Source organism: Phascolarctos cinereus, unplaced genomic scaffold (genome assembly GCF_003287225.1).
Source record: "Phascolarctos cinereus isolate Bilbo 61053 unplaced genomic scaffold, phaCin_HiC Scaffold_5;HRSCAF=322, whole genome shotgun sequence".
NCBI classification, from domain to species: Eukaryota; Metazoa; Chordata; class Mammalia; order Diprotodontia; family Phascolarctidae; genus Phascolarctos; species Phascolarctos cinereus.
The window spans coordinates 76,240,125-76,254,952 of NW_027555958.1; the positions used below are offsets into that span (position 1 = coordinate 76,240,125).

Below are 14,828 nucleotides of genomic sequence, written 5' to 3' on the forward strand. Positions count from 1 at the left end.
TCTCTCTGGAGAAGAGTATTTTTTCGTCATAAGTGCTTTGGAATTGTCTTGGATCACTGTATTGATCAGAGTAAACAAATCCTTCATAGTTGATCATCATCACTACTGTGCACAATGATCTCCTGATTCTCACTTCATTCTGCAACAATTCATAAACGTCTTGCTATGTTTTTCTGAATCCACTCCCCTCATCATTTCCCACAACACAATAGTACTCTATCACAAACACATGCCACAACTTGTTCAGCTGCTCTCTAAATGAGCATCCCCTTAATTTCCTAAGTCACTACTCATTAGAAAAATGCAAATGAAAACAACTCTGAGGTATCCCCTCATACCTATCAGAAATGACAGATGCTGGAGGAGATGAGGGAAAAATAAGTACCCTAATGAACTAATAGTAGATTAGTGAATTGGTCCAACCATTCAGGAAAACAATTTGGAACTTTACTTAAAGGGCTAGAAAACTATGCATACCCTTTGTCCCGGCAATACCACTACTAGGTATGTGTTCCAAAAAGATCAAAGAAAAAGAAAAAGACCTTTGTTTATAAAAATATTTGTCGAGGGGATGCCCATCAATTGGGGAATGGCTGAACGAGTTGTGGTATATGAATGTAATAGAATACTATTGTGCTATAAGAAATGATGAGCAAGCGACTTCAGAAAAACCTGGAAAGGCTTGTATCTACTGAAGCTGAGTGAAGTGAGCAGAACCAGGAGAAAATTGTACACAGCAACAGCCATGTTGTGTGATGACTAACTTTGATAGACTTAGCCCTTCTCAGCAATGCAAGTATCTAAGACATCTCCAAAAGTCTCATGATGAAAGAACTATGGAGTTTGAATGCAAATCAAAGCATACTATTTGCTATTTTTTTCTTCTGTTTTGTTTTATTTCCTCTTTCTTGTGGTTCCTCCTATTGGTTCTAAGTCTTCCTTACAACATGACTAATATGAAAATATGTTTAACAGGAATGTATACAGCCTATAGCAGATCTTGGGGAGGGTGGGGGAGAAAAATTTAAAACTCAAAAGCTTATGGAAGTGATTGTTGATAAATCAGAATAAATTAATTTAAAATTTTTTTAAAAATATTTATAGCAGCTCTTTTTGTGCTTCCAAAGAACTGGAAATCAAGGGGATGTTCAGCTACATATAATCCCATAGGAAAACTAAACTTGCGAGCTACTGCATAGTAAAAAGGATAAAACACAACTGCCCCCAAAGTAACTACTTTATCTTCATGTGTCTAAGACTAATAATGACAGGACAAACTCTGAAAAACAAATCATACAAATCTTAAAAACAGAAAAGGCTCAAGGGCATGTGAGTCTTTAGTGGCTGGCAACTCAAGATACAGTCAGTTGCTAAGTCTTATTGATTCTACCTCTAGAAATCTTACATCCATTTACTTTTCTTTACTGACTGACTATTCTAGTTCAAGCCCTAATCATGTCTCCCTTGGTTTAATGCCAAAGCCTGGTACTTGGTATTCCTTCTTCTACTGTCTCCTCTCTGTGATATACCCTCTACAGAGCTGCCAAAATAAATTTCCTATGGCACCAATGTGACCGTGGCACTCAAAAATTACAGTGCTGTACTACTGCCAGAAAGATAAAATACAAATCTCCTGTTCTGGACATGTAAAGCATTTCACAATCTAGATATAAAAAGCACCTCTCCAGGCTAACCTTATGACATATTACTTACTCCCTTTCATAGGTACTACTTTTAAGCCAAACTGATCTACTTGCTGTTCCCCAAATTCAGCATTCCATATCACATAAAAAACTGTAAACTTATAATAATTTGATACCTGTTGCAACCGTGCTACTATTTCAAAATATCTCGCAATTATCTCACAGGGGTGTGTCCTGGCCCTTCTTCTGGGAAACAACTTGAAATTATGCAAATAAAATGGCTAAACTATCTATATCTTTTGATCTAGAGATTCCACTGCTAGTCACACACTCCAAGAAGGTAACTGACAAAAAGATTCCATATACGTAGAAATATTTGCAGCAGAATTTACAGTATCAAAAAACTATTTTTAAAAAAGTAGACTGATTCATTAATTGGAAGAATAGCTAAACAAATGGTATATGAATGTGATGGAACTTCCTGTATTATAAAAAGCAGTGATCACGGTGAATATAGAGAAGCATGGAAAGACTTTAAATGAACAGACAAAAAGTAAAGTAAACAGAGCCAAGAAAACAACATGCACAATGCCAACAATAATTTGTCCTCTAAAAATTACCTTTTTATTAACTAAAGTCTGTATGTGTATGTTTTAAATATCTTTTCACTGTCCTCATCAAACCCCTTAAGGCAGATAGTTCTCCAAAGTTCTGCTCTTGCCCCTCTTTTCTGCCTTCTCTATACTCTCCCTTGGAAATTGCATTCATGCTATTCCTGAAATATCACCTCTGTGTAGATGGCTTTCCAATCTAAATCTCCAGTCCTGATTTCCAAGGCTTACATTTAAAAGTACCTAAAGGACAAGAAACCCAGGTATCTCATATGCATCTCAAACTCAGTATAACCAAAATCAAACTTATTATCTTTTCACCTAAATCTGCTTTTCCTTGTTTCTGTCAATGGCACCACCAACATACTCTTAGTCTCCTATACCTGAAGCCTTAAGGTTATAGTTGACTCTTCCCTCTTCCTCCACTGTCATTTGGTTACAAAGCCCTATTCATTTTAACTCTATAATCTCTCCCACCTCTCTTTCTTATCCACTTGCACTACTCCAATAGCCTCCTAATGTTATAGCTTGACTCCTTAATGCATTCCACTCCCAACTACAGTTCATATAACTACCAGCCTTATCTTTCTTAGGTATATCATAAAACTCTTCTACTCAAGAATCTTCAGTAGCATCCCATTATATAACAAGTGAGGTCCAAACTCCTATCTGTCTGGTACTCAAGGCCCTCCAAACCTGGTGCTTCCCTAACCCAACGTTTTCAATGTTACCTGTTATCAGCTTCACCCTGCCCAGGCAGTTGACACTCAGACAAACTGGAATACTTTGCCCTCCAAACATGCCCTGAACTGTCCCACCTTCATTTCTCTGCTCATGCTATTTCCTATTAACTGAAATATTTTCTTTCCCTCTCCATCTACCTATTAAATTCCCACTCATCCTTCAAAGCCCAATACAAATATGACAAAGCCTTCTCTGATCCTTCCAATAGGTAATAAACTTTCTTCCCCTGAACTTCATACAGAATTTTGTTTTCAACTCTTGAATATATTTGTTGTACATTATTTTAGGAATTAAGAACTTTTAAAGGAATACTAACTTGAACAGTCACCAGTCAATGATGACACTTCCAATACAAATCCAAAAGATATTATATATAATTAGATTTGATATATAAGATGAGACAGGAAGTCAAGGATGACTCAGTGATTTCAAGTATGGGTCACTAGGAAAGTGCTGCTACAATGGAGAGAGAGAAAGTTATCAAGAAGAAAACAAGTTTAAATGGAAAAAATAGTTTAGTTTTAAACATTTTGAATATGAGTTGCTAGAAGGTCTTTAGGGTAGGGATATCCAATAGGTAATAGGCAATTAGAAATTCAAATCTGCCATGTGATCTTAAGAGCTCTAATAAGGCTACAGAGCTCCATTCACATACAAAATCCAATTTACTTATCACTGAAACTTGGCAGGATACAACTCAGGACAGGAATGAAGCTACTTTAGCTTTGTTCAAATATAAGCAATTAGGCAATGTTAGGCAACACTGTATACCAAAAAGATCTGGGTGGAAATCAACTAACCTGAGTGGAGGAACGTAAGGTGAAAGGCATTAGGAAGAAGCTCAAAGTAGGGAGAAACTGAGGCAATGTGGTGGGCTAGCTAGAAAAATAGGATGAGGAATTCTGGCATAAATCACAAAGCTGGCAAAAATCAGGTAATCACGGTAGTGATGGGGACAGCAATAAAACAGAGACATCTGCCCGTGGTCTCTCCCTCTGCTAGAAAACAGGACAATTGTAAAGTTTTTATTTACCTTGTTGATAATTTATCTCTCAAAAGGCAAAAGAAAAATAGAGGACTGTTATTCTGAACTTGATCATAAGCAATAAGAAAAAACTGAGCAATAAGAACAATAAGAAGAAGATTTAGAAATGGCAAGAACTAGGTGAACCTGAGATTTTTAATTTCATGAGAGATAAAGAAGGGAACATTGTAAATAGTTTAATACAAACCCATATACCCATAGCCTTTAGCAAAGCAAACTTCAAAGAGTTTAGATATAAGCTAGGCAAATTCTTACAAGGTTTTTAAAAGGAAGTTGATTCAAGAGAAATGGGAGAATCAAAAATGAAATTCTGTCAATGCAATTACAATGGATTCTAATGAGGTTAAACAGGCTGGATAGAAAACTTTACAAGGATATATAAGCTATGGGGGGAGGGGATGCAGAGAGGGCTGGCAACTGAAGACTACTGCATAAGGCAAGACCCTTTGAGACTGGTTATCAGGAAAACTATGAGCTGATGTTTCTGATAAATGCTACAGATAAAAAGGATTTTTAAAAAATGTTATGTTGAGAGCAAGCAGAATATTAAGGAAAGGTTAGGAAACCTGATTAGGGCTGCTGAAAGAACTATGATATTCATACTATAAAGGTTAGTGAGACTACCTGGTAAAATCTAGATTGTAATATTCAAGAAGTGGTTTGTACGCCTTTGGAACTGAATCATACATTGCAAAATGAATTCCTGTTCAAGATGGCCTCTGAGGTTCCTGCCAATTCAGATATCAACAGCAATAGCAATATCTTCCCTTAAAACATGAAGAAAAGGAAATTACAGCTAAACAGAAATAAAGATAACTCACTATCCCCTTGGAAGGTCAAAGAAACAAGTTGGTCAAGTTAGTTTCATTGTACATCCAAAGGCAACAAGAAATAATTGCATGTAGACAGCTGGTCATTTTGCATTCAAATAAGCATAGGCAAAAAAGACCATCATAAAGTAGTTATTGCAGCTTACATACCAAAATATTTTTCAGGGAATGAGTAGGTAGAAAATTTCTATAAAGAATGCAGTCAATCTCTAGACTAAGGGATATATAACTTAATATAAAGTGAATTCAATGCAAAGGTGGATATTATCTAAAAACTAAGTTGGAAAATATGGCTCAGGATCAAGAAAAATCTCACATCTATATTATTAATACCTTCACCAAGAATACTCAGAAGGTGATGGTCATAGCAAGCAAAAAAATAACACAACAAAAATTAAATTTCTACTTGATAGCATAAAAGACTGAACATGACTTGTTATTAATATAGGAGTCATTTTCAGATCTGCAGTGTTTATTACGTGATTTGTTAGAGTTAAGGATGAAAACCAACACCAATGCGAAGGATGAAGTTGAGAAGATAGCTTCAATCCTACCTATTCAAATATGTCACTGACTCCAAAAAATGGGAAAATGAAGTAAGAACTGACACCAACATACACTAAAACCATTTCCTATGAAAGTTCTATCAATGTGAATTGTCACAATTGCCTAAGACCTTGGCCAGCAAACACTTGAACCTCTTGCCAAGCTTAAAGACATAGCAAGTAAGAGGCAACACTTGCTGTTATACAAATAACAGAAAGTTATTTGTATAACCTATGAAGGAAAATGGTAAAGTATCATAAGTACTGCCTCAAAACAAGAAGAAAAAGAAGTAACAATGAGCTGACAGAACTCTGTAACACCACAATTTCTGAAAAAATCAAAATTGGAGGTGACACAAAAAACAATGGAGACATTAAAGCAGGCATAAATACACTACAGTAAATAAGCAATGGTTATTTGTAGGCAATGCAACAAAAAAACACAAAAGATCATCCACAGGAGATACATCATCAGGAAAGAAAAAAGTGGACCAATTCTGTAGCAAAGAGGGATAATCGACAGCTCCAATGCTACATTAGTCTCAACATATAACAGAAGTGAAAAGACCTACAGTATGGTCTCCTAACACACTGGATGAACCCTCCTCCATCATGGATTTCTGGAAGGACCGTTATTTAACAGTTGTACAAGATGAAGTGATACACACGGTTTACAAACATGAAAACTGTACCACTGAAGGGACATCTACTAAGTATTAAATTGTAAGATTTGACCTTAGAGACAAGAGGAGAGAGGAAGAGAAAAGGGAAAGGATGCCAAGGAAAAAAATGCTTATAAGCAATTTAGCAAAACATAGCAAATACAGCAAAAGATAGCAAAAAAAACTGGTTAGAGCTGTCATTGAAAGAAAAAAAAATGAAGTCAAAAAGGCACTGGGACTTAAAAGAGTTATACAGCTAGTTCCAATTTTGATAAAATATAAGTTCACTGAGGACAGGAACTGTCTCATTTTTATCTTCTAATCTCTAGCACCTGACACAGAATCAAAAACACATGCTTAATAACTGAAAGATTCAAAACTGGGGGACGAAAAAGCAAAAGGTACTCAAGCACCTTTAGCTGAGAACAAAATCTGGCTGCTAGACAGCACTTTAATCCTTTTTTCTTTCTTGTAAACTACAATATTTACTAGGGATGGTACAAAAATAATCTTAAAGCACATGCCTGAAGCACAAGTAGCAGTAAAATAGCATTTCCCTCAATTCTTTTTCAAGTTTAAGTTTCTATGATGTTATAATTCATATAGCAGAAGTGAAAGTATGGGTACAAAATATCAGATCCAATCTATTCAACAATACAGTCAATATACATTTGGAATGTTGTTGACAAAAGTGTAAATCTCTGGCCTTATCAAAACTTCACTGTTTTGTTCCTAGAGATGTAGAATAAAAGTGCTGGGAAACTGTGGGGAAGGGAAAATTGATGTTACAGAATAGCAAAATCAATAAAAGAACGCTATCAGACCTTTTCCTAGAAAACGTTATGTTGGATCCAAGCAAATACAAACTGGAGTTTATGTCCTATTTCTGCCTTTATGGCAGACCCTGTATTTGAACAATCTTCACATAATTTAAAGAAAAGCATTCAAGAAAAGAGAAGAGAGGAAGGAGAGCAAACTCTTGTCATGAAGTACCATTTGAAAGACTTCAAAGGTGAAAATGTACAAAAAACCCCAAACAATTCAAAGAATAAAGACTAGGAAGTGACACCCAACCAGAAAACTAAATTGCCAAGAAGCATGCCCATCCAAACTACCTAAAGATTAAAAATAGGGTCAAGAACTAAAACAAATGAAGAAATACCAGTTGTTTACTTTAAACTTAAGATATGGCAACAGAATATCATTGAATCCAGAAATGGAATGAAAGTAAAATGAGGTAACATTCCAGGACTCAAGAACCATTTTATAGACCTCTGTTGAAGGAAAACACCAGATGAACAAAGTTCAATTCCCTAAGACTCAGCAAAACAACCATGTACAAACAGAAATGGACTATTTTTATTCAGGGCATAAAATCTTTAATCCTGCATTAACTTTCCTCTGCCACTAAAAACAAAGAAGTAATCGTTGTATTTCAGTAATTAGTAATCATTCTGTTTTTACTGAGTCCTGCAGAGTAGTTATTTGCAAGGATGGAAAACAGTGCTAAGGGTGGTAAATGGCTACATGATGTTGAACACTTATAATCCCACTTATTTTACTATTGGAGGCTACTTTGAGTGGGGAGACAGGGGTCTTCTGAAAGAGGCAAGAAGCACGAGAAGTTAAAAAAAAATCCCAAACATTGAAGCAATAAAAGATTCATTTGGGTAATAAGCCCCTTTAATATCTGCAGGAAGAACTATGTATTTCCATCATTCACACATAAATATGAAGCTGTTCTAATGACACCTGGTTTACTCATCTGGAGAGAAAGAAAATTTTGACAGTGAGGTGAAGGAAAGAAGGAAATTCAGGCCTATCCCCACAAAGAAAACAAAGAAAGAGGAAAATGAGACAAAAATATTTACAGCAGCTCTTTTTGTAGTGGCAAGAACTGGAAACTAATAGGGTGCCATTAATTGGGGAATGGCTAAGTACATTATGGCACCGAATGTAATGGGATATTACTACACCATAAGAAATAATAAAAGGGATAATTTCAAAGAAATCTGAGAAGACTTGTATGAACCAAGAACTCCCTTTTCTCCCCTTCTCCTAATTTCACATCACCCAAATGCATTCTGCAACCCTCTCCCTCTTTATCCCTGGATCAAATGAAGAAGCAGCCATTCTCCACGCCAAGACAAATCCCTCTACATGCACAAGTGATTGATTCTATAACATCTCAACTTCTCAAGCAGATTGCTTCCTCTATCATCCTCTCTCACCTATCTTCCATCTCTCCCCTGTCTGCTGGCTGCCTACTATCTATAAAAATATCTATGTCATTCCCATCCTCAAAAAACCTTCACTTGATCCATCCACCCTGACTACCTATCATCCAATATCTCTCATCCCTTTAGTGACTGAACTTTTTGAGAGGACCATCTACAATCAATGCCTCCATTTCCTTTTTTCTCATTCTCTTAACTCAGTCTGGTTTCTGACTTCATCATTCAAGTAAAACTGCTGTCTTTGGAAATTGCCAATGATTTCTTAATTTTTACCCTTAATGGGCCTTTTTCTCAATCCTTGTCTTTCATCTATGCAGACCATGACACTTCATCATCCTTTTCTCTTTGATACTCTCCCTCCTCTAGGTTGACATCACTCTGTTCTGGTCCTCTTCCTACCTATATGCTCAATCCTTAGCCTCCTCTGCTGGATCTCTGTGCAGGTCACACCAATTATCAGTGTTTCAGGGCTTTGTTCTAGACACTCTTCTCCATCTAGACTACTTCAACTGATGATCCTGTCAGCATTCATGGATTCAATTATCATCTCTACGATGATTATTCTCAGACCTACTTATCCAGCTCTCTGTTGACCTCCACTCTCACATCTCCAACTGCCTACTGGACATCTAAATATCCTCTAGATATCTTCAACTCAACTTATCATGTTTCTTCAAAACCCTCCCCCACCTTCCAAACTTCTTATTACTGTCAAGTTACTGTCAAGGGCACCAACCATCTTACTAGTCACCCAGGCTCACAACCTAGATGTGATTCTCAGCTCCACACTCTCTCATCCCCCATATTCAATTTATTACAAAGTCCTGTCAATTTCACCTTTGTAACATCTCTCATATATGCTCCCATATCTCTGCTGATGCTGCCACCATTCCAATGAAGGCCCTTATCACCTCAAACTGGAGAAACAGCTTCCTGATTACACTGCCTACCACAAATCTCTCACCACTATGATCCATATCTACTCAGCTGTTGAAGTGATCTTCCTAAAGTACAAGTCTGATCACGTCACTCACCTATCCAATCAACTCCAATGACTCACACTTCTAGCTAGGATCAAATATAAAATTCTTTGTTTGGCATTCAAAGCCATTCATAATCTATTCTCTCTCCCCTGCCTAGTCTTTACACTTCACTCACACACACATACACACACACACACACACACACACACACACACACACACACACACACAGAGACACACTCCATACACTGTGACCCAGTGGCAGTGCCCTCCTTACAATTCCTCAAACAAGACCTTCCATCTTCCAATTCCAGGCATTTTCACTGACTGTCCTCCATGCCTGGAATGTTTTTCTTCCTCATCTCTGTCTCCTGGCTTTCTTCAAGTCTCAGATAAAATCTCATCTTATTGAAGAAACTTTTCCTTTATAATGGTGGTTCCCTCCCTCTGTTGACTATCTCTAATTTATCTTGCCTGGACATAGCTAAATATCTACCCTATTGGACCATAAGCTCCTTGAGAACAGGGACTATATACACTTTTCTCTGTATCCTTAGCACTTAGCATAGTGCCTGGCAATAATAGGTATTTAAAATGTTTATTGACTGACTTTAGGAAACTTTTAATATCCTCAAGCTTTTCCCTGAAATAAATTTCATCTTTTAACAATAATTTTGGCAATGCTATATATACCAGTCTCCAAAGAATTAGTTGTAGGTCACTCAAAAGTTAATGGAGAGAAATATAGTGAGGTAATGCTTCCAAAAAACAACTATGCAGGAGAAGTTGTACAAAGGTTATTACCAGAGAAAATCAGAAAAGAAGGAGGGTCAGTCATACAGCAAGACTGATGAGTGGTTATCATGTTATCAGATCTAGAAGAAAGTACTCAATATTAGATGAATCCATCGTGGAGAATTTATTGGAGGACCTGGACATGAATTGTACAGGATGAGAGACGTGGATGGATGATAATCTGTATTAATGGAAGAAAAACCTACCTTGCTGAGATTACAGAGCCAAGGAAGCATTAAATTATGTTAATATACCATTTTATTAACACACTTTAACACACCAAGATAACTATGACTTCATAGGTATCACTGAAATTTAGTGGAATTACTGGAATTGGCAAGGTTTACCTTTTTCCAAAACAAGAGTTCCACTGATCAGAGGTCCACTGATAGATGTGGGGGAGGGGAGAATGTTCCATAGACTTTCATGGGGGAAAAAAATACATCTTAATTTTCACTAATTTTTAACTGAAATTTAGCACTTCATTCAATTATGTACACAAGCTATAAACATCTAGTATGGAGACGTATGGCAGGAGCACTTTATAGGCTGTCCTGCCAGAAGGAAGAATTGATGAATTATTGAACAAATCAAAGTTGTCTTTTTTACTAAGACAATTAGTTTTTTCTTAGGGTCACAGGAACCTAAATAATCATGTCATCTTATCCTCAGCAGACATAACTGCTTATATAACATAGTTAATGAAGGTAGTCTGATTTGTACTCTAGACTTTAGGAGAACATATTTCCAAGAGTGCAGAGCAAGGAAAGGAACTATATCACAGTCTATAATTCTACGAGGAAAATCCTCTCAGAGAAGACCAGAGGTTTTCAACATTGACAATTCTAATGAAAAAAAAAAAGATTCTAGTTTAAAGAAAATTATATGGTTTCACAAGGAAACCACTAAGAATTGAAAAAGACATGGAAGACAGAATATGAATGCAAGGACAGAGATCTGGAAATGGCTTTTATTAAAGACTGGAATGATCCTGTAAAAATATCAGAAAGGCTAAATCCCCAAATAAGCTGAAGCTTAAAAAGAAGGCTAAAGGAAAAAAAAAAGGGAGGGGAGAAGCTAGGTAGTGCAATGGATAGAGTACAGGACCTGAGTTCAAATCCAGCCTCTGACACTATCTTTGTGACCCTGGGCAAGTCACCTAACTCCAATTGTCTCCCCTGCGCCCATCAAAAAAAAAAAAAAGATGATAACTAAAGAAATGCTAGAGGAAAGAAGATGATTAAGCAAGAAAGAAACCTTTCTTGGGATAAAAAGGAAATAATAACTGGCCCTGGAGAAGAAAGAACTACTTAACTCCTACTTTACTAATGTTCCTTCTGCCAAAATGAAAGTTAGAAAAGAGAATAAAATTGGCTAACAAGAAATAAAACTCAAAATAAGTATAAAGAGATGGTAAGAGAGGAACTAAATGAGCTCAAGTCAATGGATTTACAAAAACTACACATGAGGAGACCGAAGAATTACAAATGTGACAGAATTAGGTGGTGTCAATGAATTTCAAAACAGAATGAAATGTGAGAATTACAGGAAAGGTATTAAAGACTTAAAAATGACATTATATCCAAAGTTGGTAATAAGACAAATCCTTCAAACTACGTGCCAATGAGAGCAAACTCAATATCTAGGAAAAACCACAAGAGGTAATGTGAAAGGGATGGTTATTGAGCATTTGGAAATGGAATCAGTGAGCATTAAGAACTAGCATGGGTTCATCAAGAACAAGTCATTGTTCAAGAACAAAGATTCTCATGGTATCCTCATGGACAACATGGAAAGATAGTAACTGGATTACAAATTGAGTTAGGGAATTCAGAATAGCTCAACTGAAAGAGTGGTAATTGAATGGATTGAAATCAATCTGGAGGGGGAGCTCCAGTACAGCCCTTGATTTTGATTTGTTAAACACAGATGCCATACTTATCAAATTTGCAAATGACAAGAAGCTTTGAATTTAGCCATCAAATATTTAAATGGCTGCCATCTGGAAAAGGAGTACAATTTAGCTGTGTTGTTCCACAAGGCAGAATTGATACAAATGAGTACAATTGAGAGAGGCAGACTTGAGCTCAACCTATGGAAATCTAATGAATGATTTGAGCTATCTAAGAGTATAATATAATGTCTTTACATCTCATAACTCCAAAAAACAATCAAGCAAAGGCTAGATGGCCATTTGTCAGGGATGATGTTTGCAGGGATTCCTATATTAGAATGGAAACTGCATTGGGTGAACATTAGGTTCAACTCTAGAGTTCTATCAATTTATGCTTGAATTTCAAAATTTCTTAAGAAATTACCTCAAAGAAAATATTAAAGAATTACCTCATTGCTCTGTAATGGTGGTTTTCCACTTTTCTTACTGCAGAGGGAAAAAAAAAGAATGGTTTACTTTATTGAATTTTTAAAAATTTTACTGATATGTTTTGTTTTTAAAGCATTTAAAGATTACCTTCACCTCTAAAGTCTCTTATAACAAAGCAAACAATTAAGCAAAATTAACATTACAGTGACCTCATCTGAAAGTGCGTGCAACATTCCATATCTGAAGCACCCAACCATCTCTATTTTTATTTTTTTAATTATCAGAAATCTGTGTTCTCACTCTCCCACTCCCACCCACCTGTCAGTTTAGAAGACTTCAAAATGTTTTGCTTTAATAATATTAATGTTATACAGCACAAATTACTCTTCTGATTCTGCATACTTCACTCTAAATCAGTTCATACAAATCTTTCTATCTCTGAAATATTTTCTTTTCTTTATGTTTTATTGGTATGGATTATTTTTACATTACAAACACAGATTACTTCCAATTCATAAGCGTCTCTTTTAACAACATAAAATTAAGTAAAATAATACAATGACTCCATCTGAAAGTGTGTGCACCATTTTTGCATCTATAGCACCCTTCCTATCTCTAATTTTTTAAATGAACAAAATATTTATCGCTTTCAATCCCAAGTAAAATATGTATGTATGTACATATGCATGTGTGCATACACATATACATAAATGCAGCTATCCATTAGAGACATGATAGATTTTGAATAGAAAATGAGATATACATATGTACATATGCATGTGTATTTGTTTTGCTTGCATTTGTTTCATTTTATTGTTGTAAACTTTGTTCACCATTAATATTTTACCTGAATTTTTGTAAATCTTAAATGTTATTTTACTTATTATCTCCAAAGATATCAAATAATAAACTAACATTCTAAATATGAATTTCCCCTCTTTTCTCACAAATCTACTACCCAGACTTTGTACACGTAAACATGCACTGCATTCTCTTGATTCCCGGCCATTGCTTACAGGTTCCCTTTGCCTAGAATGTCCTCCCTTCCCCAATTCACTCAGGCAGTAACTACCCATACTTTAATGCCCAACTCAAAATCCAGTTCTACTAAGATGCATTCCCTTATCTTCCTAGTTGGTAATGTTTCCCTTCAGACTTCACAAAAAAATGCATTTACAATGTTACAGTTATGTTGCTGTCTTATCTTCCTATTAGATTGTAAATTCTTTCACAGTAGAAATCGTCTTATCTAAATTTATATTTTCACTTCCCAGGAAAGGGCTCTAAACAGGTGCTCCCACCAAGTAGCTGGCACCCTTCTTATTTCTGCCCTTTCACAATAGGAAATACCAGCAGCAACTGCAGAAGCAAAGAACTGAGAAAGTCAGAATATGTTGCAAGTGAAATTGTTATTTCTCTACCGTGTAGAGCCATCTCAGCTGAGTGAAGTATATTTTGACTATAAAGTTAAATCTGAGTTTCCAAAGCTCTCTTCATACAATGCGGCCACAATATTGGCTGATGGATGAACCAGAAAGAACCAAAGCAGAAGCTACCATACCCCTTGATTACTAAAAAATATAATGGTTTTATAGCAAACATCAATTCTGATTATGCTGACAAAATAAGGATAGGCGATGATGAGATTTTAATATTAACTTTTTTCATGAAATTCCTCTTTAACCACATCCACATTTTTCAATGTAATCAGTAAATCACGGCCAACAAAAAGAAGACTAATGTGGTTCAGTGCCAATATGTCATACAGAAGCAAGTTCAAATATGATTCAGTTGGTGCAAAATCTCAACTGGGGTATGATTAGCCAACCAATCATCACTATTAGTGGGTGTAGTAGGCTCATAACATAAATAAATTATATCTTCAACTGCCTGCTGCATCTGAACACAAAGGGTGTAAAGTCCAAATTTTTAAAACTGTCTATAAATTAAAAGTACCATAACACCTACCACATTTTTCAATGTTGTTTATGACAAATACAATATAAGAAGCTCATTTCCCCCACAAAATGCAACTTTAAAAAACTGAAATAATGAGAGATATACTTATTTGAAGTTTTCTAAAATAAAATTAAAATGTGTCTCAAATTTTTGTTCATAATATTTTGTAGAAGATAAATAGAAAATAGGCATGTTCCTAGTAGGGATCCGAAGTTTCATCAGGCAGAAATACTGGATGGTGTTGGGAGGTCAATGAAGGTTTTGTTAATAATTTTTATGAGTGGGTGTGTTTTACGTAGATTGGTCATTAGTTTTTGTAGTTGAAAGACAACGATGGTTTTTCATGCCATAGGTTATGGTTAGAATCCATACTGAAATGATGGGTATAATAATAGTTTATTTGTTTTCTTTTTTGTTGGTTATTGGTTTTGTAGCATTTGCTTCTAAGCCTT

General features: G+C 35.7%; 1 protein-coding gene and 1 long non-coding RNA gene across 4 annotated transcripts in view; one reads left to right on the forward strand and one right to left on the reverse strand.

Moving 5' to 3' along the window:
* Positions 1 to 14,828, reverse strand: part of ABCD3 (ATP binding cassette subfamily D member 3) — a 91,931-nt gene that overhangs the window by 54,016 nt on the left and 23,087 nt on the right. For 2 of the 3 annotated variants that reach the window (XM_020999359.2, XM_020999363.2), the window contains exon 2: positions 12,438 to 12,474. The exons of the other annotated variant lie outside the window; for it this stretch is intronic. In XM_020999359.2, the coding sequence (XP_020855018.1) occupies positions 12,438 to 12,474 (37 nt within the window). The remainder of the gene's footprint in view (positions 1 to 12,437; positions 12,475 to 14,828) is intronic. 3 annotated transcript variants of the gene reach the window in all.
* Positions 1 to 14,828, forward strand: part of LOC144457527 (uncharacterized) — a 53,522-nt gene that overhangs the window by 16,457 nt on the left and 22,237 nt on the right. The gene's annotated exons all lie outside the window — the stretch shown is intronic.